Here is a 24929-nt window from a genome sequence, read left to right on the forward strand (position 1 = left end):
TACAGCACTGGCAATAATACATTTACAGCACTGTCACAAACACACTTACAACAATGGCACTGATATAGTTACAGCACTGGAAAAACACAGACTTACAGCACTGGTGTACACACATTTACATAGGAGGTACTGATATATTTACAGCATTGACACATGCACAATTACATAACTGCCACAGATACGTTTACAGCAATGGCACATGCCTACTTACAGCACTGGCACTAATAAATTTACAGCACTGTCACACACACATTTAAAGTGCTGGTATGTGCACACTTACAGCAATGGCACATGCACAATAACAGCACTGGCACATGCACATTTACAACACTGGCACACGCACACATACACCACTGGCACTGAGATATTTACAGTGCTGGTAAAAACATACACTTACAGCACTGGCACATGCACAGTTACAGCACTGGCATAGGCATACTTACAGCAACGGTACTGATTCATTTACAGCACTGTCACACAATTACAGTACTGGTCTGTGCACACTTACAGCAATGGCACATGCACAATAACAGCACTGGCACATGCACATTTACAGCACTGTCACACACACACTTACAGTACTGTCACTGATACATTTAAAGCACTGGTAAAAACACACACTTACAGTGCTGGTATATGCACATTTACAGCACAGGCACCGATATAGTTAGAGCACTGGCACATGCACACTCACAGAACTGGAACTGATACGTTTACCACAATGGCACATGCACACTTGCTGCATTGGCACACACACACTTACAGCAATGGCACTGATATATTTACAGCACTGTCACCTACGCATTGGCATACACAAACTTACAGCAATGGCGCGGATACATTTAGAGCAATGTCACACACTTACACCACTGGCACTGACACATTTACAGCACGGTCACACACACTTACACCACTGGCACTGATACATTTACAGCACGGTCACACGCACTTACACCACTGGCACTGATACATTTACAGCACGGTCACATGCACTTACACCACTGGCACTGATACATTTACAGCACGGTCACACACACTTACAGCACTGGCACTGATACATTTACAGCACGGTCACACACACTTACAGCACTGGCACTGATACATTTACAGCACTGGTAAAAATACACAGTTACAGCACTGGTGTACACACATTTACAGCACAGGCACTGATATATTTACAGCATTGACACATGCAAAATTACGGAACTGGCACAGATACGTTCACAGCAATGGCACATGCCCACTTGCAGCACTGGCACTGATATATTTACAGCATTGTCACCCACATAGTTATAGCAATGTCACATGCACACATACAGCACTGACACTGATACATTTACAGCACCGTCACACACACACACACACTTACGGCAATGGCACTGACTCATTTGCAGCACTGTCAAACACACTTACAGTATTGGCACTGATACAGTTACAGCACTGGCATATGCACACTTACAGCACAGGCACTGATATATTTACAGTACTGGTAAAAACACACACACAGCACTGGCACATGCACAGTTACATCACTGGCAAACACACATTTACAGCACTGGTACTGATACATTTACAGCACTGGCACATGCACACATACAGCACTGGCACTGATATATTTAGAGCAGTGGCACATGCACACATACAACACTGGCACTGATATATTTACAGTACTGGTAAAACACATACTTACAGCACTGGCACATGCACAGTTACATCACTGGCATACACACATTTACAGCACTGGCACTGATGCACTTGCAGCACTGGCACATGCACACATACAGCACTGGCACGGATACATTTACAGCACTGGTAAAAACAGACACTTACAGCACTGGCACACATGCACTTACAGTACTGGCACCGATATATTTACAGCACTGTCATGTACACACTTACAGCAACGGCACACTTACAGCACTTCCATTGATATATTTACAGCACTGTCACACACACTTACAGCACTGGCACTGATACGGTGACAGCACTGGCACTGATATGTTTACAGCACTGGCACCACTATGGTTACAGCACTGGCACTGATTACGTTTACAGCACTGGCATTGATATATTTACAGCACTGGCATGCAAACATTTAAAGCACTGGCACTGATACATTTACAGCACCGTCACACACACTTACAGCACTGGCACTGATATGGTTACAGCCCTGGCACTGATGCATTTACAGCACTGGCACTGATACATTTACAGCACTGGCACTGATACACTTACAGCACTGGCACTGATACATTTACAGCACTGGCACTGATACACTTGCAGCACTGGCACTGATACATTGACAGCACTGGTAAGAACTCCCACCTACAGCTCTGGTACATGCACATTTACAGTACAGATGTTGACGTATTTACAGCAATGGCACACACACTTGTAGCACTGACACTGATACATTTATAAGCACTGGTGAAAACACACACTTAAGGCACTGGCACATGCACATTTAAAGCACTGGCATGGATACATTTACAGCACTGTCACACACACTTACAGCACTGGCACTGACACATTTATAGCACTGCCACACACACTTACAGCTCTGGCACTGATACTTTTACAGCACTGGCACACACACAGCACTAGAACACGCACACTTACAGCAATAGCACTGATAAAAACACACTGGTAAAAACACACACTTACAGAACTGGCACACGTACACTTAGAGCACCGGTACTGATATCTTTATGGCACCGTCATACACACACTTACACCAGCGGCACTGATACATTTACAGCGCTGGTAAACACACACACCCACAGCACTGGTACATACACGTTTGCAGCATAGACGCTGATATATTTACAGCAATGGCACAAACACACTTGCAGTACTGGCACTGATATATTTACAGCACTGGCACACACACATTTATAACACTGGCACACGCACACATACAGCACTGGCACTGATACATTCACAACACTGGTAAAAGCACACACCTGCAACACTGGCACATGCACCCTTACAGCACGGGCACACACGCACTTACAGCACCAACACTGGTATTTTTACAGCATTGTCACACATGCAGTTACAGCACTGGCACACATGCTCACATTTACATCACTGGCACTGATATATTTACAGCACTGTCATCTGCACACTTACAGCACTGGCACTGATACATTTACAGCACTGGCCTATGCACACTCACAGAAATGGCACTGATACGTTTACAGCACCGTCTCACACACACAGTTATATCACTGGCACTGATACATTTACAGCACTGGCAAAAACACACACACACACTTACAGCACTGGCGCATGCCCACTTTCAGCATGGGCACTGATATATTTACAGCACTGTCACACACACAGTTACAGCACTGGCACTGATACATTTACAGTACTGGTGAAAACACACACTTACAGGACTGGCACATGCACAGTTAGAGCACTGGTGCTGATACTTTTACAGCACTGTCTCTCTCTCTCTCTCTTACACACACACATACACGCACACATGCACGCACACACAACACATACAGGACTGGCACACACTCAAACTTACAGCACTGTCACTGATATATGTACAGCACTGGTAAAAACACACACACACAGCACAGGCACTGATATATTTACAGCATTGTCACATACACTATTACAACACTGGTACTGATACATTCACAGCACTGGTAAAAGCACACACTTACAGCACTGGCAAACAGACACACCCTTACAACGCTGACACCGATATATTTACACCACTGACACACACACACACCACTGGCACTGATACGTTTACAGCACTGGTAAAAGCACACACTTACAGCAAAGGCACATGCATACTTGCAGCACTGACACTGATATATTTACAGCACTGTCTCACACACACAATTACAGCAATGGCACATGCACATTTAGAGCACCAACGCTGATATGTTTACAGCATTATCACACACGCAGTTATAGCACTGGCACACACGCTTACACTTATATCACTGGCACTGATATATTTACAACACTGGCCTATGCACACTCACAGGAATGGCACTGATATATTTACAGTACTGTCACACACACAGTTATATCACTGGCACTGATACATTTACAGCACTGGAAAAACACACATACACACACACGCACATACACACACACACTCTTACAGCACTGGCACATGCCCACTTACAGCATGGGTACTGATATATTTACAGCACTGTCACACACACAGTTACAGCACTGGCACTGATACATTTACAGTACTGGTGAAAACACACACTTATAGTACTGGCACACGCACACTTACAGCACTGGCACTGATAATTTTACAGCACTGTCTCTCTCTCTCGCTCTCTCTCTCTCTTACACACACACACACACACACAGGCACTGGTATATTTACAGCACTGGCACTGATATATTTACAATATTGGCACACACACACTTACATCACTGGCACTGATAAATTTACAGCTCTGACACACACACTTACAGCACATGCATTGATATATTTACAGCACTGTCTCACACACACACTTACAGCAATGGCAAATGCACACTAACGTCACTGGCACATGCACAGTTACAATGCTGGCACTGTTACATTTACAGCACTGTAACCCGACGTCACTGCGCGTCATTTAGATTTCCACTTCCGCAAACTGTCAAAGGCCTATTAAGGCCTGTTAAAAACTAATTTAAGTGGGATGAGGTTTCGTGAAGGGTTTTAAAATTCAATAAACATTTTAAAATAATTCTTTGACATGTCCCAGCTCATGTGACAGTATCACATGAGGGGATATGTTTTAAAAGTTTTTAAATACTTTATTTCAGTTTTTAACTGTCAAACTGATCTCCCTGAGGCACCTCTGTCCCTCAGGGAGATTTCTGCACTCTTCTGCGCGCATGCACGAAAGAATACAGGCCCCAACTAAAGGAACCCCCTCGCCCGCCCGCACAGGGAGCGCTGAGCGCTTCTGGGTGTGCGTCACGCTGGGCCGGCCTTAATTGGCCAGTTCATGTAAAATGGTGGCACGGCCCCAATCAGGGGCACTGATTGGGTTTGCGTTTGCCCTCACCCACCCCCGCACAACCCCCCTGACCGGGGAAAATTTTTCCCATGCTGTCAAAGCCTTTCATCTTGCACTCATCAGGAAACACACACAAAAATGTCAAATTTCAAACAATCACAACAACTACAGGAGAAAAGGCATACTGATTGGTTGGCAAATCGACTCTGATTGGTTGAAGCATTGTCATGGAGAATGCATCAGGTCTTCTTCTGCTCCACACTTTCGTTGAATTCAAAAAAGGCACAATGCCTGGACATGTTCCTTTTGCCTGCAGAGGACAGGTCCTTGCGTGTGAATATATATATATATATATATATATAGCTTCTAGCAAGCGCAAGTGAATGCAGAGATTATAATCCTTCAGACCCTGTTGTTTAACCTAGTTCCTGCTACTTTCCAAACAGAACCTACTCTCTCCTATATTGTTATTCCTAACATGGATCACAATATCTTTTCAAGTTATTTCGAGATGTCTATGAAATAGAATATCTAAAATGGGGGCATGGACCTTACTGCTGACAGGGTGGTAGAGGCAGAGTGAATGAAACCAGGAATGTCCAAGAGGCCAGAATTAGAGGAGTGCAGATATCTTGGAGAGTTGTGGGGCTGGAAGTGATTACAGAGATAGAGAAGGGCAAGGCAATGGAAAGATGTGAACTCAAGAATGCACGTTTTTACATTGTCTCCTTGTCTAGCAACATCGCAATGTAGCTCAGTGAGCACAGGCACATTTATATCACTGTCAGGCACACTTACACTACTATCAGATACATGCTTACACTACTGTCAGACACACTTACATTACGAGCAGATGCACATTTAGACCACTGGCACAGGCACACTTATAATACTGGTGTAGAGAAACAGAACTCTGAAAAGGCAGGCTGACATCAGTGGTGTAAGCAGGCTATTGCAGTGGCTTTGGAAAGTTTGACAATAAGCCATGTGACACAGGCCAGTCTGAAAGGATGCCAAGGTGAATGCCACATCAATGTACTTCAGCTAAGCTATAAACAGCACTTTAGGGGAAAGATAATACAGCTATCCTGCTCTCTGATAGAGAGTGTGCTGACCTCTAACTGACCTCGCTGCAGCCTTGCACCCATTCCCAAAGATTTTTTGTTGAAGAAATATATTTCTACACCCCCTGCCTTTGCTCCATGACAGAAGGCAATTAGCAAAATATTGTACTGATCAGTGAACTACCTCGAGATTCCGGCTGAGCTTTCGGAGCTCAGGTCAATTTACAGACTTTTTATTTGAAGCTAAGAAATAGATTTGAGGTGATTTTCTGGTGTCAACTGTATAGCTTTGTTAAGCTGCCGGCTGGGGCTTTTATTCTGTTATTTGTCTGAACGCTCTGGGTTTCTTTTCACTTTTGAGACTGGGGAAACATGGTAATCACAACAAAGCGTCCAGCCCTATTTAAATAGCCAACACATGACAGGTGTAGGAAGCAAAATGTCCTACTTGTAAAATTAAAGGTTACTTACATAACCTATCTTTTGTTTTATTCTCCGCAGGTAAAATGTCATCTGTGCTGCTGAATGTTCAACTGAAAATGGACACCAAGGACCTTCAGATTCAGACTCTAACAGTGGAAAGACTGATCCAGCCTTTGATAATACAGGTAGGGTTTTACACTTCCTAAAAATGAAGCCATCAACTCATGCCAACTGTAAAGATCTTTTGTACGTTCGGATGGGATAAGCTGGAGATGTTCCACTTGCTGCCAAAGAAACAAGGACCGCTCCCGCTGCCACATTTCAGGAGAATGTGCTGCTTTCCTGCCTAATAATTTGGAAAATCACAGCCTGCAGGAATGCAGTTTTCCCACCTGTGGGTGCGGCTCTCTAGCGGGAAGCCCAATTTGCCAACCTTTTTTCTGCCAATTCCATATACAAAAGGCATCTTCTGTCAGGCAAATTCAGCACCCACAGTTTTGAGCCATACTTGAAAAAGACGCAGGTAAAAAAGGCCAGCACCTCTGTTGCCCTTGTTCTCTGGCCTGTATTTCCTTTTAGTGGGGCCTACTGACTTTACACTTACAGGTGCTTAAGTAAAATGGTCTAAATTGTGTTTATTTGAAGTCACTGGGAAATCTTCCCTGTTCCACTTTTTGCTGCATTGGGGCAACTTTCTGCCACCCACAATTTGGTCCATATCCTGTTCCTTCAGCTTGGTTCCCTGTGGTGTCGCTAAGGCGATGCTTTTGGGAGTGACAGTTGTATTAAGGTGCCTCATAAAATATAGCCACCAACATCCTATTTTGCGAGGTTAAATATTTCTTCTTCTTCAGTTCTCTGCCCAAAGGCAGGTGTGACCCATAGTGACACGACCTACACTGTGGGTAGGGCAAGGAGGCATGTCCCGAATCCACCCAGCCCAAACAGGAATCGAACCCTGTGCTATTGGCACCAATCTGATCCACAGCAGCCGTCCATCCAGCTGGGTCCCCCAAGGTGTCTGAGTTGCTGTGGCAACATACACTTTTACATGTATGTTGTCACCTGAAACTATGGATAGCGATGGTAGAGGCTCCAACTTCCTTTCTGTCACACTGCTGATCAGGAATCTCTCCCACTCTTACTGCCTGCTATTGGCGTGTGTTGGAAGGATTTGCAGCTGGATTCTCAACCTGTTTGGTTGCATTATGAACACACCTTCCTTGGCCATCAAGTCCTGCAGTGGGACTTAAACCTGGAGCTCCTGACTTGGGGAAGGGGCGCTATCCACTAAATATTTAAGGAAAAGTTACTTTGCAAGCAGCCTTTGTGATTTTTGTTTTCCTCTTCTTGCCATTTGTTTCCATCAATTTTCTTCCACCTCAGTGTCAGTTGCGGCCTAGTGGGTCACACTCTCACTTCTGAGTAAGAGGTTGTGTGTTCAAGTCCTACTTTAGAGACTTGAGCACATAATCCAAACTGACATTCGGGTGCAGACCTGAGGGAGTGTTGCACTGTCAAAAGGTACTTTTTTTTGCGTAAGTCATTAAACCAAAGGCGGACGTAAAAGATTCTGTGGCATGATTTCAAAGATGATCAAAGGAGTTCTCGCCAGAGTCCTGGCCAATACTTAGCATCTACCAAAATCAGTAAAACAGACTATCTGGTCATTCTAACACTGCTGTTTGTAGGAACTTGCTGTGTGCAAATTGGCTGCCATGCTTATAAAGAACTTTGAGGCACCTAGAGGTTGTGAAAGGACATATGGAAATGCAAGTATTTTTTCTCTCCCTTCTCTCCTTGTTCCTGCAGTATTTGGGGTCCTTGCTGGGAGACAGCCACCTCACAGCTAGGGTTGGAGCTGCTCAAAATGATTCTTCTGGTGTATTTGTAGATCACTGACATCATTTCTCCTCATTGGCAGATCATGAAGTGGAGGCGATGGCGTAGTGGTATTGTTGCTGGCCTAGTAATCCCGAGACTAGCATCCCTAGTAATGCTCTGAGGTCCTGGGTTCGAATCACACCCCCACGGCAGATGGTGGAATTTGAATTCAGTAAAAACCTGGAATTAAAAGACTAATGCTGACCATTGTTGTTTAAAAAAAAAACGCATCCTTTAGGGAAGCAAATCTGTCATCCTTTCCTGGTCTGACCTCCATGTGACTCCAAATCCACAGCGGGTTGCCTCTGAAATGACCTAGCCAGTCACTCAGCTGTAACAAACTGCTAGGAATGAAAACCGGATGGACCACCTGGCATCGGCTTAGGCATTGGAAATGATAATGGCAAACTCAGCCCTGTTGACCCTGCAAAGTCCTCCTTACTAACATCTGGGGGCGAATGTCAAAATTGGTAGAGCTGTCTCACCTTACAGGAATCATACCTTACAGATATTATCCCAGACTCCACCATCACCATCCCTGGGTATGTCCTGTCCCACCAGCAGGACAGACCCAGTAGAGGTGGCGGCACAGTGGTATACCATCGGGAGGGAGTTGCCCTGGGAGTCCCCAACTCTGGACCACATAAAGTCTCATGACATTAGGTCAAACATGGGTATGGGAACCTCCTGCTGATTACCACGTACTGCCCTCCCTCAGCTGATGAATCAGTGCTCCTCTATGTTGAACACCACTTAGAGGAAGCAATGAGGGTGGCAAGGGTGCAGAACGTACCCTGATAGGGGATTTCAATGTCCATCAGTAAGAGCGGGTAGCACCACTATTGGCTGAGTCCAAAATGACATAGCTGCTAGACTGGGTCTGCGGCAGGTGGTGAGGGAATCAACAAAAGGGAAAAACATCCTCACCAACCTGCCTGCCGCAGATGCACCTGTCCATGACAATATCGGTAGGAGTGACCACCGCATAGTCATTGTGGAGACGAAGTCCTGCCCTCACATTGTGTTGTGTGACTCCCCAAAGCCTGCCCACCATCTACAAGGCACAAGTCAGGAGTGTGATGGAATTATCTCCACTTGCCTGGATGAATGCAGTTCCCACAACACTGAAGAAGCTTGACACCATCCAGGGCAAAGCAGCCCATTTGGTTGGCACTACATCCACAAATATTCACCACAGTAGCAGCAGTGTGTACCATCTACAAGATGCACTGCAGGAATTCACCGAGGATCCTTAGGCAGCATCTTCCAAACCCACGAGCACTTCCATCTAGAAGGACAAGGGCAGCAGATAGATGGGAACACCACCACCTGGAAGTTCCTCTCCAAGTCACTCACCATCCTGACTTGGAAATATATCGCCATTCCTTCACTGTCACTGGGTCAGAATCCTGGAACTCCCTCTCTAACAGCACTGTGGATGTACCACAAGGACTGCAGCAGATCAAGAAGGCAGCTCACCACCACCTTCTCATGGGCAATTATAGATGGGCAATAAATGCGGGCCCAGCCAGCGAAGCCCACATCCTGTGAATGGATTAAAAAAATTTGATCCCAAATAGATAGCACTTAATAATGTTGTTATTCATTTTGGAGTTTGTCCCACAAGAGATAAAAATTCAACAAGTTGTCAAGTGATATGTCTAAGTTTGACCTTGTGTTTGTTGCAAACACTACAGGGTAGAATTCCAGAGTGTGCTCACCTAAGGGCATGCTGGTGTGCAATGGGGTATGAACCTGATAGACTCTGCAAAGTCTCTCTCTCTACATCTTATTGATTAGTCTAATAGACCCTACACATCACACCGTGGGTGTCACAGCTCTCCACCTGGCTCCTGCTAACCAAGAGCCTGTGGAAACCATTTTTGATGCTCACTGCCTAGGGGCTGTGAAGATAGTGCTTTTCACAACCTCAGCCTGTCCTTTACTACCAATTAATTCCTTTTTTGAAGTATATTAATGTAGGAAAAATGGCAGCCAATTTGCACACAGCAAGCTCCCACAAACAGTAATGGGGGAGATGGTGGCATAATGGTATTGTCACTGGACTAGTAATAATCCAAAGACTCAGGCTAATGCTCCAGGGACAGGGTTCAAATCCCATCATGGCTGCCGGTGGAGTTTGAATTCAGTTAATAAATCCAGAATTGAAAGCTAGTCTCAGTAATGGTGACCATGAAACTATCATCAGTTGTCATAAAAACCCATCTGGTTCACTAATGTCCTTCAGGGAAGGAATCTGCCATCCTTACCTGGTGCAATCCTACTTGTGACTCCAGAAGCACAATAATGTGGTTGACTCTTAACTGCACTCTGTAATATTCAGATCAAGGGCAATTAGGGATGGGCAACAAGTGCTGGCTTTGCCAGTGATGCCCACATCCCATGAAAGAATAAAATGATAATTACCAGGTAATCTGTTTTCTGATGTTATTGAGAGATAGATATTGGCCTGGATACGGGGCAGAACTCACCTGCCATGGGATCTTTTATATCCGCTCTGGTTGATGGCATGCTTTAGCTTTGGTTACAGCTGATGTGAGGGTAAGGATGAGGGTGAGGGTGAGGGTGGGGGTGGGGGTGGGGGTTTGGCTGGGGGCTGGAGGTGTAACGTGTGGTTGCAGCACATTGACATACACACTGGAGACAGTGAGAAATACCCTTAAATGCTATATGCTCCAAATGGTCACACCTGCTTTATATCTTTGCACTGAAAATTTGAAAACAATTGTTGTCATGAACTGATTTATGCAGCTCTGTGTCTTATTTATCTAACAATGGCAGGGAAAGAAAATACCATTCAGGAGCCAATCAAAAACATTATTTTTCATTGTTTCTGGGGAAATCTCTTGCAATTTATCTTCCGCCTTCTTCCAGTGGAGATATGCATTTCTACTTACAACCTGGGATCTGACTCACTGTGGCCCAGTCACCTCTATTGTATGGTCACAGTTATGCAATACTTGAGTCCCAGATATTAGGCTTCTAAAATGAAAAGCGTTGGAACAAAGTCTCTCTTAGTGTCTCTCCTGCTAACAGCTAGATCACCGCCTTATTAGGTCCGTAAGATATGCTACAAATTTAAGGAGTAAGTGTTCTGAGATTCAACTACAACACTGTCACACTAATTGTCAAAACCATGGTCAACACGAGTGAGACTCCAAGCTGAATGAGCAGATTCACTGAATATTTTCCATGTTGTGTGAGGATACACGCCTCACTGTCAGGTTTTGAAACATGAGTGACATTGTGGAATTGAGCTGTGTTGAATTAAATACAGATACAGGGCAGAATCGTCCCAGGTTTGCACTAAGCGCAGTATGCCAGCCGCAATGGCAGATTTCCACTCTGTATCATCCCAAACCCACCATATAATCCCGGGAAAGCGGGCTCTCATTCGCCAGCCACACCATCACCTTGCCACTTCATCAAGCCAGATGCCATGTTTAAAGTGCAGCCACGCGCACACATCTCAGTGCTTCCAGCCCACAACTGCTGCAGGGAAGATGTCCATGAAAGGCAAAAAGGCTGCAGCTCCCAGGTTTAGCGATGTGTCACTGGAATGCCTTTTGGATGCCATGGAGGCTCACCGCGATGTTCTCTACCCTGATTGCAGGATGGGCAGCGACATCACCAATCCAGCATGGCAGGCAGTGACAGTGGTGATCAGTGCCAATATTGCACAGGAGGGGTTGGCCATCCAATGCAGATAGAGGATGAATGATCTCATCCATGCCACCAGGGTAAGGCAACCATCTCATCACTCTAAACTCAAACACTCACAAGCCCATCACACATTCACTGGCATCTCACTCATTCCCAGCTCAAGGGACATCACCATCCATTCTCACACACACCCTCTCACATCTCCATCTGGCCTCATCTCCTCTGGAGACTGCCACCTCAGCCCTCACCATCTTGAGGCCACTTGCACAGATCAACATGTGCCCCCACACACACCCTGGGATACCCCCTTCCCCAGTACAGGCCTCGCCCTGCAGCCTCTTCCCTTGCCTGAGGCCACTTCCCCCTTCCCCAAGCAAGCCCTAGCCCTGCAGCCTTTGAAAAGCCATCCACATATGGCTGGTCTGGTAGGTAGAGACCTACCCGTGAGCCCCCCTAAAAGTGGTGTGGTGCTGCCTGTGAAGCCTGGAGCTGATGACTGCGAATGCTGACCGAAGGTAGGGAAACAAACCTCGAAGTCCTGAGCGATGTGCAGCTCGCTAGGTGCCCGTTGCTTATGTGCTGTTGTGAAACACGTCGGCGTGTTAACCTGCTGATGTGGGTGGACGATCCAGCGGGGGCGGGGGGGTGCGGAATGAGTCCGGCGGGCTGGCCTGATAATGATATGCTGATGTATTACAATGAGGTTCCCGATGTCCGACTGTGGGAAACGTGGCCCGCCATCGGCAGGCTGAGCGGATGTTCGTGAAACTGATCGTGCCATATTGTCCGCTCACGCCACCAAACATACCCAGCACCGGTGGGTGCAGAAAACCCCAGCCACAGCTGCTAATAATTGAATTAGATCCATTTATCTGGTGGTGGTGGTGTTACAGTTCACTCAGGGGACCCAGGTTGTCATGGCAACACACATGCTTGCTGTAGTCCGGAGATATGGATGGTGATGGTAGACGCTCCAATTACTTTCCATCACATGGCTGACCAGGAATCTCTTCCGCTCTTACCGCCTGCCACTGGTGTGTGTTGGAAGGATTTGCAAGCTGATTCTCAACATGTTCAGCTGCATTACGACAAAGTCCAGGGGTAGGACTCAAATCTAGAGCTACAGGCTCAGAGGCAAGGGCACTACACACTGCACCACAAGACCTCCTGTTTAATCTGGTATGTCTTGTAAAGCTACATCATCGGGGGTTAATAGGTCAGGAATTTCCACTCCAGACAGTGATTTCCAGTTATTCATTTATGTGGGTAACTGCCCTCTGAGTTCAGACTGTTATTTCATTTTTAAGAAACTTCAATTTTCATTACAAAAGAATGAGTCCCGTTATATTTTTCCCTGACTTCCTCCCTCTTCTGTCTGTTGTAGGGGAAGGTTCCACAGACAGCATTGACCCTCTGCTTCCTCATTCAAATGGCCATTACTTAGGGATGAGCTAAGATAGTGAGTTGTAACAAACTATTCAACACAGAAGGCATACCAATTAGTCCACTCCCGCCTTCACACAATGTTCACACACGTATACTTCTATGTTACACTAGTGACTACACTTCATTTGTTGTAATGTGTTTTAGGATGATCTAATGTTATGAAAGGCACTATATAAATGCAAGTTCCTCCTTTTTTTAACAAGCTGCCGGGTAATGATTGGGAGAGAAACTTTGGGCTGGATTTTCATGCCTCCATCCATGGTTTTATGGCAGGTGCACCTAATTCTGATATTCCCACCTCCATTTCCGTTTCTGGCAAGTTTTGTCGGGGTGGGTTAAAGGTGCTGGTAGCAAGTCCACGCACAGCACTCTCGGCCTTGCCAGCTCCATTGTGGAGTGGAGATTTCAGACTCTGCAATTTTGATGGAGTCAGGCTGGCTTTTGCAGGAGACATGATTCATACTCCTCAGGGGAGTCATCAAACATGGGGGAACCATAGTCTGGAGTTGGGAACCAAAAAAGAATCAGGCATTCAACATTCCCTTTGAAAAGCATCACCCCTCTTACCTTCTCACAAAGCTGTCAATCAAACACAGGCAGTGAGAGTCCCATTGAAGAAACCTTTAATCCACTTCACACCTCTTAATCTTACCAGAATAAACACATGGGCATTGAAAAATCACTTCAAAGAAAGATCTGGCTATTAAAGGTAATAAAACTGTCAGTCAAACAAAGCTAGCAGTCCCCTTTGCAACCATTGTAAACAAACTTCTGTTGGGCTGAGACCTTTCTTGGAGTTCAGCCAAGCATTCATAGTGACACCATCTGGTAACTGTATCAGCAGAAGGAATGGAGCTGGCATGGTTAGGAGTGCTGTGTGTGGGCTTGCTACCCGCACCCTTATCCTACGCCAACAAAACTTGCCAGAACCGGGAATGGTGGCAGGAGTCCTAGAATTGGGCGCAATTTTTAAAGCCCTTCAGACTCCATTCCGTTGAACAGATAGCCAGAACTCCACTCGCTGAGTCCTTTATCCCTTAATATTCCCTGCACAAGGTGTAGAGAGAAATAATTTTTAAAGTTCTTTCCTCTGCTCCCTCAGTGTATGAAGGTAGTGGCAATATGTTTCCACTAGTACCACAACTCTATGGTGTATACCTAAATCGATCATTTATTTTCAGCTATACAACGACTGTTGTCAGCTGAGCCAAAGCCCAATTATACATGCTTTAGCTCGGGGATCATTAGATAGTGACCAAGAGCCTGCTGGCCCAGGGACACAGAAACGAATCACCTTGTTCTCAGTATCAACTGAAGAAGCAAAGTCTGAATTCGGGAGCTCAGGGCTCTCTCCCACAGGCAGTCCATTCATTTCATCCTCTGAAGTAAAATAAATCTTTCTGCCTTTACAGGAAGTCCTGATTCCGATGTCTTTCCAGGAGAGTCAAGATTCAGACCAGTCAGATAGCTGAGACAGCAAGGGTGATTGTACACACGATAGAATGTTTGCAATAGGAGTTGCAGAGATTACTGAGTGTGATGCTGGCTATGTGGTTGCCTGTTCCTCATGGTTTGGAATTGTTTCATGTTTGACATCCTGCAAAATGCGCAAAAAACAACTCTGCAAATGGGTTGAAGGCATTTATTCAGCTGAAACCTATCTTTGGAGGTCACTGTACAAAGTGTCTTTGTATATTTGTGCTGCTGAACACAATCGCTGGCTGCTCGTTAACTATGTCAACTTGAATGGGGCTGACAGCAAATTCCTCCGTATAAATGCCTTGTACATTAGTAATCAAGCACAATTCTGCAATGGCTTTGGCAGCTTTAGCAAAAGCAAAATGTTCATAAAGGATTGCGTTGGATGAATATTTTTGTTGTGCATCAGATTTCTTTCTTTGCTGACTCTTCCTTGGTGCTTCAAGCATAGGCTTAAAACAAAGCCTGTAAATATATATAGAAAGTGAAAATTATTTATGTGCCACTGTCTGCGGGAGCTGGTGGCATAGTGGTATTGTCACTGAGCTAGTAATCCAGAGACCCAGCATGATACTCTGGGGACTTGGGTTTGAATCCCACCATGGCAGATGATGGAATTTGAATTGAAAAAAGAATTATAAGTCTAATGATGACCACGAAACTGTTGTTGATTGTTGTAGTAAGCAGTTGGAGGCCATTTAGCCCTTCAAGCCAGTTCTGCCATTCAGTTGGATCATAGCTGATCTGTATCTCAACTCCATTTTCATATCCCTTAACACCCTTCCCCAACAAAAACCTATCAATCTCTGTTTTGAAATTTTCAGTTGACCACCGCCCCCCAGCCCCCCCACACACCCCCATCCCCCACCAGCCTCAACTACGTTTTGGGGAAGAGAGTTCCAGATTTCCACTACCCTTATTGTGAAGAAGTGTTTCCTGACATCACCCCTGAATGGGCCAAGCTCTAATTTTAAGGTTATGTCCCATTGTTCAGGACAATCCCACCTGAGGAAATAGTTTCTCTCTATCTTCCCTTTCCGGTCCTTTAATCAACTTAAATGCATCAATTAAATCACCCCTTAATCCTCTATATTCAAAGGAATATGAACTCAGTCTATGCAACCTGTCCTCCTAATTCAGCCCTATCAGTCCTACACCAGCAAATGCAGATCTTCCAATCAGTGATGCAGGGTGAAGGGTTTGTTCAGCATCATGCCCAAAGTACATGACGGAAAAATCATAACATGATTAGAGTCAACACGAATTTATGAAAGGGAAATCATGTCTGACAAATCTGTAATAAGTATCTTCAGGATGTAACTGCTAATGGGCAAAGGGGGAATCAGTCGATGTAACAAATTTCAATTTTCAAAAAGCACTCGATAAAGCGCTACACAAAAAATTATTGTACACAAAGATTATTGGGGCAGACAATGGGGTAGTGGTAATGTCACTGGACTAGTAATCCAGAGACCCAGGGTAATGCCCTGGAGACCCGGGTTCAAATTCATTTGTTTACTATTCATTTGGTTTATTAAATTCAATTAACAAGCTAGTCTCAGTAATGGTGACCATGAAACTATCATCAATTATTGTTAAAAACCCACTTTGTTCACTAATGTCCTTTAGGGAAGGAAATCTGGTCTGGCCTACATATGAATCCAGACCCGCAGCAATGTGATTGACTCTTAAATGCCCTCTGAAATGGCCCAGTAAGCCACTCAGTTCAAGGGCAATGCTGGCCTTGCCAGCGGTGCTCACATCCCATGGAAGAACAAAAAAAAAGTAGGGCTCATGGGATGGGGGTAATGTATTGGCGTGGATTGAGGATTGGTCAACAGACAAAAAATAGACAGTAGGAATAAGTGGGTCATTTTTAGGTTGGCAGGCTTGCTGTAACCAGTGAAAGGATCAGTACTTGGATTTCAGTTATTTACCTGGAGGAGGGGATTGAGTGTAATCTATCCAAGTTTGCTGACTATACAAAACTGTATGGGAAAATAAGCTGTAAGGAGGACCCAAAGAGGCTGCAAAGGGATATATAGACAGATTAAGTGAGTGGGTAAGGATGGTAGATGGAATATAATGTGGGGGAAGTGTGAAGTCATTCATTTTAGATGGGAAAATAGAAAAGGGGAATATTCTTTAAATAGTGAGAAACACAGGAAGCTATCATGCAGGTACAGCAAAAAATTAGTAAGGCAAAAGGCATATTAATCTTTGTTACAATAGGATTAAGTGTAGGAGTAAAGTAATCTTACTGCAATTCTATAGAGTCTTGGTGAGACTGCACCTGGAGAGCTGTGTGTAGTTCTGGTCTCCTTACCTAAGGAAGGATCTATTTGCCTTAGAAGGGAGTGCAACAAATGTTCACTAGACTGACTCCTGGGGTGAGGGGATTGTCCAAAGAGGAGAGACTGAGTAGACTGGGTCTATATTCCCTAGAATTTAGAAGAATGGGAGGGGTTCTCTTTGAAACATAAAAAATTCTTGATAGGGTAGATGCTGGGAAGATGTTTCCCCTGAGCTGGAGAGTCTAGAGCTAGGGGCCTACAATCTCAGAATAAGGAGTTGATCATTTAGCACTGAGGAGGTGGAATTTCTTCTTTCAAAGGTTAGTGGATCTTTGAAATTCTGTGTATGCTCAATTGTTGGGTGGGATCTTCCGGCCCTACAATGGCAGGCGCTGTCGCGGGTGGGATGGCAACATTTGGAGAGCTGTTGACTTTTACCAGCTCTTCAAATTTTCCCATCCAGCCCGCAATGATGCCCGCCAATGCTGGGCTGCAAAATCCTGCCCATTGAGTATACTAAAGCCAGAGATGGATGGAATTTTGGGTACTAAAGGGAATTAAGTCATATGGGGATACTATGGAAAGGTGGAGTTGAGGTAGAAGATCATAATGAATAGCAAAGCAGGTTTGAAGGGCTGAATGGCCTACTCCTCTCATTTCTTATGTTCTTATTGGGAGGTCCATCTATCAGCAGCTGACAAGATGCCTGGGGGCTGTTTGGGATGGAGCCCATTATTTGCTTTACCAAGAGGGTTCCTGACATTTATTTTAGGGGTGGAAGAAAATCATAACTTTGTAAACATTTCAGCTTCACTTGATTTCAATTTCACTGGGAAAACTCATCATTTTTCTCTGCCAGATTCTAAAAATGTTTCATAAGTTAAGAAAAATGTAATAATACAGCACATACTAAATATACAGACCCAGCACAGAGCCTCATGTAACAGGAGCGGATCTCCCTGGGGCAAGGTTCATCGCCAGGCTGTCCGATTAACATCATCCAATATACACATAAAATTTGCTTGTTTGTTATGAAATGGCCTAGAATTTTCAATATTATCACCGACAATGATCCATTTATTTTAAATGGACTATACAATCAGGCTATTTGTTTTTCATTTTAATTTTTTAATTCATTATGATTATGTGATGTGTCAGCGGGTCTATCATGACTGTCTAGAGGTTTGCCTCAATTTCCTTTGGGAGTCAGAGAGAAATTTCCCAAGTGTTTTTCCTGAATTAGCTGGAGTATTTCCATTGCTTCTCTTGGGAGACAGCATTATGGAGAAGCGGGTGAATGGCATGTGAGGTTAAACTGCACAGGGCACACCTAATGGCTTTTCCCTGTCCGTTCTTGTGTCTTCAGATTTCAGTTTTTAAAATACTTGTTATTATAAGATAACATGACAAATCGTGGTCTCAGACAGTCCCAGGTCCACTAAAAAATCAATCATGACCAACACCATGATACTCAGAAACCTCCCCCCCACCTCCATCTTCAACACTCTGCATTGCAGCTGCTCATGGCAGGCCCGTGATTTGGCTGGCAATAGACTGAGATGGGGCAGTGAAGCAAAGATCGAGTGCCTCTGTGACATTTACAATGCTTGACAGCAGAAAGGAACTAGACCCACTCATGTACAGAGTAAGTGGTTCTGATGGAAAGAAAGGCAGGTAAAGTACAAGGGATGGGAGAGACTCAGGAAGGCGAAAGTCACTGGACACTTTCATTTCCTGGAATTATCTACCTACAACATGTTAACCTCATTAACTATGTTCAAGTTTAAAACCACATTCATTTAGCAATTTGCAGGGAGATGCCACCATTTGAATGTTGAAAGGGGCAGTATGGCCGGGAGTGTAGATAATAAATTTTAAATTGTACACCGTCCTTCCAAATGCAATTCCTACTCTCCAGCTTTGAATTAGCAGGGGCATTCCACATGAGTCTTACCCCACCTGCACCCTTGCTCACTAGTGAGAGCATCTTAGAAATGTCCAGCAGAAGTCTCTCTAATCATACTCTAAAATGATAGATTCTGATTCATGCCAGGTTATGGGAATAAGGCAGGGGAGTGGGACTGGGTGGAATGCTCTTTCAGAGAGCCAGTGCAGACTCGATGGGCCTACTGGCCCTCCTTATGCACTGAAAAGATTCTGTGATTCCGTGATCTTGTTGTGGAACCCACTAGGGATAAAGCTCTTTTAGATCTAGTATTGTGTAATGAAGCAGAGTTAATTAGTAACGTTGTAGTAAAATAACATACTCCAATGGCAAACAAAGGCAGAATTTTGCCCTCGATGGGCGGGCCGGCCCCACCGGCTCGGCGGCAGGCAGGCAGCCGATCCCTGCCGCTGAAGTGGGCCCCGCCACCAATTAAGGCCCACCCAGCGTGACGCCCAACAGGAAGCGCTATGCGCTTCCTGTGCGGGTGGGGTTCCCCAAATGTGAAAGTGCGCTCTTTTGCGCATGCGCATGAAAGAGTGCACATCTCCCTGAGGCTAAGTGCTGCCTCAGGGAGATCACTGAAAGTTTTTGAAACTTTAAAAGTAGAAAAATAAAAAAGTCATTAACATGTCCCTCTCATGTGACAATGTCACACGAGATGGGACATTTTAATAAATATCACAGAAACTTTATTAAATTTTTAAAAAACCGACATAAAACCTCATCCCGCCAGTGAATGAGGTTTCATGTTTTTTCAGAAGCCCGCTGGGGCTCCTGGCCTGCCCGCTAACCTTAAGGTTGGACGGGCAGGTCCTTTAATTGTTTTAACTACCCTGTCAATGGCCTCAATTGGCCATTGACACGTCGGCAGGTGGATAGTTGATCACGCTATCCCCCCCGCCTTCCTGAAAATTTAAATGGGGTGGGATGACATCGGGGGTTCCGCCCGACATCATCCCGCGCAATTTTCGCATCGGCGAGCGGGCTCTGCCCCCAACTCACCAACGGAAAAATTCAGCCCCAAGAATCTTAAACTTAAACAAAACCAGTTACATAGTTATGAAGGGAAAGCTGACTAAGTTTAATCGGTAATTAGACTAAAAGGTATGGTGGTAAATAAACAGTGGTAAACATTTAAGAAAACAATTCAAAATGTTCAACAAAATGCATTCCATTGAAAATCAAAAACTCAGTGAAAAAGATCAATTTGTGTCTTACTAATGAAGTTAAGGATTAAAAGACGAGGCTTATAATGTTGCAAAGAATAGTAGCAAATTGGAGGATTAGGGAGTGTTTTGGGAACCAGTAAAAGGCCACCATAAAGTTGCTAAGTAGGAAAAAAATAGAACGTGAAAATAGATTAGTCAAAAAATATAAAAACAGATTGTAATAACTTTTACAAGTATATAAAAAGGAAGAGAGTAGCTAAAGTAAATGTTAGTCCCCTAGAAGTAGAGGTAGGAGAAATTATTATGGGGAATGAAGGAATGACAGAGACATTGAACAAATATTTTGTGTCTCCCTTCACAGTAGAATACACAAGTTACAAACCAGAAACAGGGGCTAATGAGGAAATCAAGGTAATTAATATCAGCAGAGAAATAGTACTGGAGAAACTCGAGGGACTAAAATCTGAAAAACCCCCAGGACATGATGGTCTACATCCTAGGGTTCTGAAAGAGATAGCTGTGGAGATAGTGGATGAGCTGGCTATAATTTTCCAAAATTCCCTAGATTCTGGAATGGTTCCAGAAGATTGGAAATCAACAAATGTAACATTGCTATTCAAGAAAGGAGGGAGAGAGAAAACAGGAAACCACAAACCAGTTAGCTGACATCAGTCATCAGGAAAGCTCTGGAATCTATAATTAAGGAAGTTTAACAATGCACATAGAAAAGCATAGTATGATTAAAACAAGTCAACGTGGCTTTATGAGAGGGAAATCCCTTTTGACAAATTTAATGGAGTTTTTTGAGGATGTACTAGTAGCGTTAATAAAGAGGAACTAGTAGATGTATACTTGGATTTCCAAAGGCCTTTGATAAGATTCCACACAAATGGTTAATACACAAGTTAAGGACTCATGGAGTTGGGGGTGATATATTTGCATTGATATAGGATTGATTAATTGACAAAGTAGAGGGTAGGGATAAATGGGGCATTTTCAAGTTGGCAGACTGTGACTAGTGGTCAGTGATCAGTGCTGGGGCCTCAGCTATTTACAATATTATATTAGATCAAGAGACAGAGAGTAATGTATCTAAGTTTGCTGACAATACAAAGCTAGGTGGGAATGCAAGCTGTGAGGAGGACACAAAGAGGCTGCAAAGAGGTTTACACAGCTTACGTGAGTGGGCAACAAGATGGCAGATGGAGTATAATGTGGGGAAGTGTGAAGTTATTCACTTTGTTCATAAGGATAAAAAAGCAGAATATTTTTAAAAAGTGTGAAACTTGTAGGTGTTGATGTTCAAAGAAACTTGGGTGTGCTTGTACAGGGAACACAAAAATTTAGCATGCAGGTACAGCAAACAATTAGGAAGGCAAATGGCATGTTGGCCTTCATTGCAAGGAGATTGGGATACAAGAATAAAGAAGTCTTGCTACAGTTGTACAGGGCTTTGGTGAGATCACACCTGGAATACAGTGTGCAGTTTTGTCTCCATATTTAAGGAAGGGTACACTTGCATTGAGGGCAGTACAGTGAAGGTCCACTAAATTTGTCCGTGGGATGACCAGGTTGTCCCATGATGAGAGGCTGAGAAAATTGAGTCTATATTCCCTGGATTTTCATAGGATGAGAGATGACCTCATTGAAACATTCAAGGTTATGTAGGGGCTTGACAGGGTAGACGCTGAGAGATTGTTTCCTCTGGCTGGGGAATGTAGAACACGGGGCACATTCTCAAGATAAAGGGCCGATCATTTAGGACTGAGATCAGAGAAATTTCTTCACTCAAATGGTTGTGAGTCTTTGGAATTCTCTACCCAGAGGGTTGTGGATATGCCATTATTGAATATGTTTAAGGCTGGGTAGACAGATTTTTGATCTCTTAGGGGATTAAGGGATATGGGGAGAGGGTGGGAAAGTGGAGTTGATGCCTAAGATCAGCCATGATCATATTGAATGGCGGAGGAGACTCGATGGGCCAACTGGTCTACTCCAGCTCCTACTTCTAATGTTTTTAGGACTGCCTAATTACACAAGTGGAGCTTTTGACTATTAGATGTATTTATGGTTTATGATCGCATTAATAACTTTTTTATACTCCCTATTGTCAGCCTGTCACTTTACCCATTAATAGATTGCTCCAGTTCTATGGTCAATTTATTTTTCATCCCTTTGAAGTTTACCTCACTTAAATTTAAAAGAGACTACGTATTCTCGTCCTCAAATCTGATTTCAAAATGAATCATAGTATGTCATTATTTGCAACATGTTCCTTTGCAGTTTGATTGTTGAACAACTTTAGAGATACTTTGGACCAACCCAGAGGAATTTTCAAACAACTCCAAGAATAGATAATGCTGTGAGAATCTGCTTCACTTTGTGCAGAATGTTAGAGCTAGAGGACATGATTTGTGCTTGAAGGGGAATGAATTCAAAACTAATCTGCTGAAATATTATTGCAGTAAGTGGTCAATCTGTGGAACAAGCTCTCTTGGGAGGCAGTGGAATCATTGATTCATTCAAATACAAATCAGATAGGTTTCTTCCAGCAAATAATATTATGGGACACCGTATATGAGTAATCTGAGGCATGAGATGTGTGCTAAATGTAGCATGTGTGACCTTGAAATTTTAGTTTTCAAAGCTCTCTACTGCTGGGGGTTTTTCTCACCTTGTGGGTCAGTTTGAGACAAATATATTGTCAATCCAGTATTTTTCTGGTTTTGTCTTCAATTATCAGTTTCCTTCTTCCCCCACTCACAGGGAGGGATTAATAAAAAATCTCTGATTCAGTGGCCCTCTGTCAAGAATTCTCATTCCCATCCTTCACAAATGATCAGGCAGGCCACAAGAAAGCAGGAAACCACAGGCCATTTAGCCTAACATCTGTCATAGGGAAAATGTTAGACGCTATTATTAAAGATGTTATAGCAGGGCACTTAGAAAAATTCAAGGTAACCAGGCAGAGTCAACATGGTTTTGTATAAAGGAAATCATGTTTAACCAATTTATTGGAGTTCTTTGAAGGAGTCACATGTGCTGCAGATAAAGGGGAACCTTTACTGTACTTAGATTTCCAGAAGGCATTTGATAAGGTGGCACATCAAAGGTTATTGCAGAAAATAAAAGCTCATGGTGTAGGGAGTAATATATTGGCACGGACAGAAGATTGGCTTGCTAGCAGGAAACAGAGGGTAGGCATAAATGGGTCATTTTTCTAGTTGGCACAATGTAACAAGTAGTGTGCCACAGGAATTGGTGCTAGGGCCTCAACTGTTTACAATTTATGTAAATGACTTGGATGAAGGCACCAAAGGTATCATTGCTAAATTTACAATCCATAGATAGGTAGAAAAGTAAGTTGTGAAAAGGACAAAAGGAGGCTGCAAAGTGACATAGCTAGGTTAACTGAGTGGGCAAAGACCTGGCAAATGGAGTAAATGTAGGAAAATGTGAATTCTCCATTTTGGCAGGAAGAATAAAAGAGAAGCATATTGTCTAAATGGTGAGAGATTGCAGAGCTCTGAGATTCAGAGGGATCTGTGTATCTTAGTGCATGAATCGCAAAAGGTTAGTATGCAGGTTCAGCAAGTAATTAGGAAAGCTAATAGAATGCTATCATTTATTGTGAGGGGAATTAAATACAAAAGTAGGGGCATTATGCTTTAAGGCATTGGTGAGATCAGATCTGAAGTGCTGTGTACAATATTGGTCACCTTATTTAAGGGAGAATGTAAATGCTTTAGAAGTAGTTGAGAGAAGGTTTACTAGACTAATACCAGGAATAAGGAAAGGCTGGACAGGTTAGGCTTGTATCTTCTGGAGTTTAGAAGATGAAGAGGTGACTTGATTGAAACATATAAGATCCTCAGGGATCTTGACAGGGTGAATATAATTTTAGAAAGGATGTTTCCTCTTGTGGGAGAATCTAGAACTAGGGGTCACTGTTTAAAAATAAAGGGACACCCATTTAAGACAGAGATGAGGAGAATTTTTTTCTCCCAGAGGGTCATGAGTCTTTGGAACTCTCAAAAGGCAGTGGAAGCAGAGTCTGTGAATATCTTTAAGGCAGAGCTCGATAGATTCTTGATAAGCAACGGTGGGGTGAAAGGTTATTGGGGGTAGGTGGGAATGTGGAGTCGGGGTTCAAGCAGGTCAGCCATTGTCTTATTGAATGGCGGAGCAGGCCCGAGGGGCTGTTTGGCCTACTCCTGTTCCTAATTTGTACGTTCATATATAAGAAGCCCCAAACCCTGGGGTCCTTTTGACAAATAGGTGAGCTTGAGGTTCAAACTGGCCACATCTTGATACCCACTCCCTGGAATATTGGTGCCAATGTTAATTGTGAAGAACAGAATTCAGCTCAATATAATTATTGGCTGTGTACATGAATGGGACATTTCACCAATACCTTAGCAACACTTATCCTGGAAATTCCCTGAGGACTTCACCTCAGAAGATTGACTGTTGTGCTACTCTATCTTACTGTAGACCTTACAGGAGTCACAGAGGAATGGGAGTGCTTGACCATGGACATC

At 43.9% G+C, this 24929-nt stretch overlaps 1 protein-coding gene across 1 annotated transcript in view; it reads left to right on the plus strand.

Annotated features, from left to right (window-relative positions):
- The window catches only part of LOC144695011 (catenin alpha-3-like), a 1693436-nt gene that overhangs the window by 7314 nt on the left and 1661193 nt on the right, over positions 1 to 24929 (plus strand). The window contains exon 2 of the mRNA XM_078565866.1: positions 6563 to 6669. Within this exon, the coding sequence (XP_078421992.1) occupies positions 6568 to 6669 (102 nt within the window). The 5' untranslated portion in view covers positions 6563 to 6567. The remainder of the gene's footprint in view (positions 1 to 6562; positions 6670 to 24929) is intronic.

This window comes from Cetorhinus maximus, chromosome 20 (assembly GCF_964194155.1).
Source record: "Cetorhinus maximus chromosome 20, sCetMax3.hap1.1, whole genome shotgun sequence".
Lineage (NCBI taxonomy): Eukaryota > Metazoa > Chordata > Chondrichthyes > Lamniformes > Cetorhinidae > Cetorhinus > Cetorhinus maximus.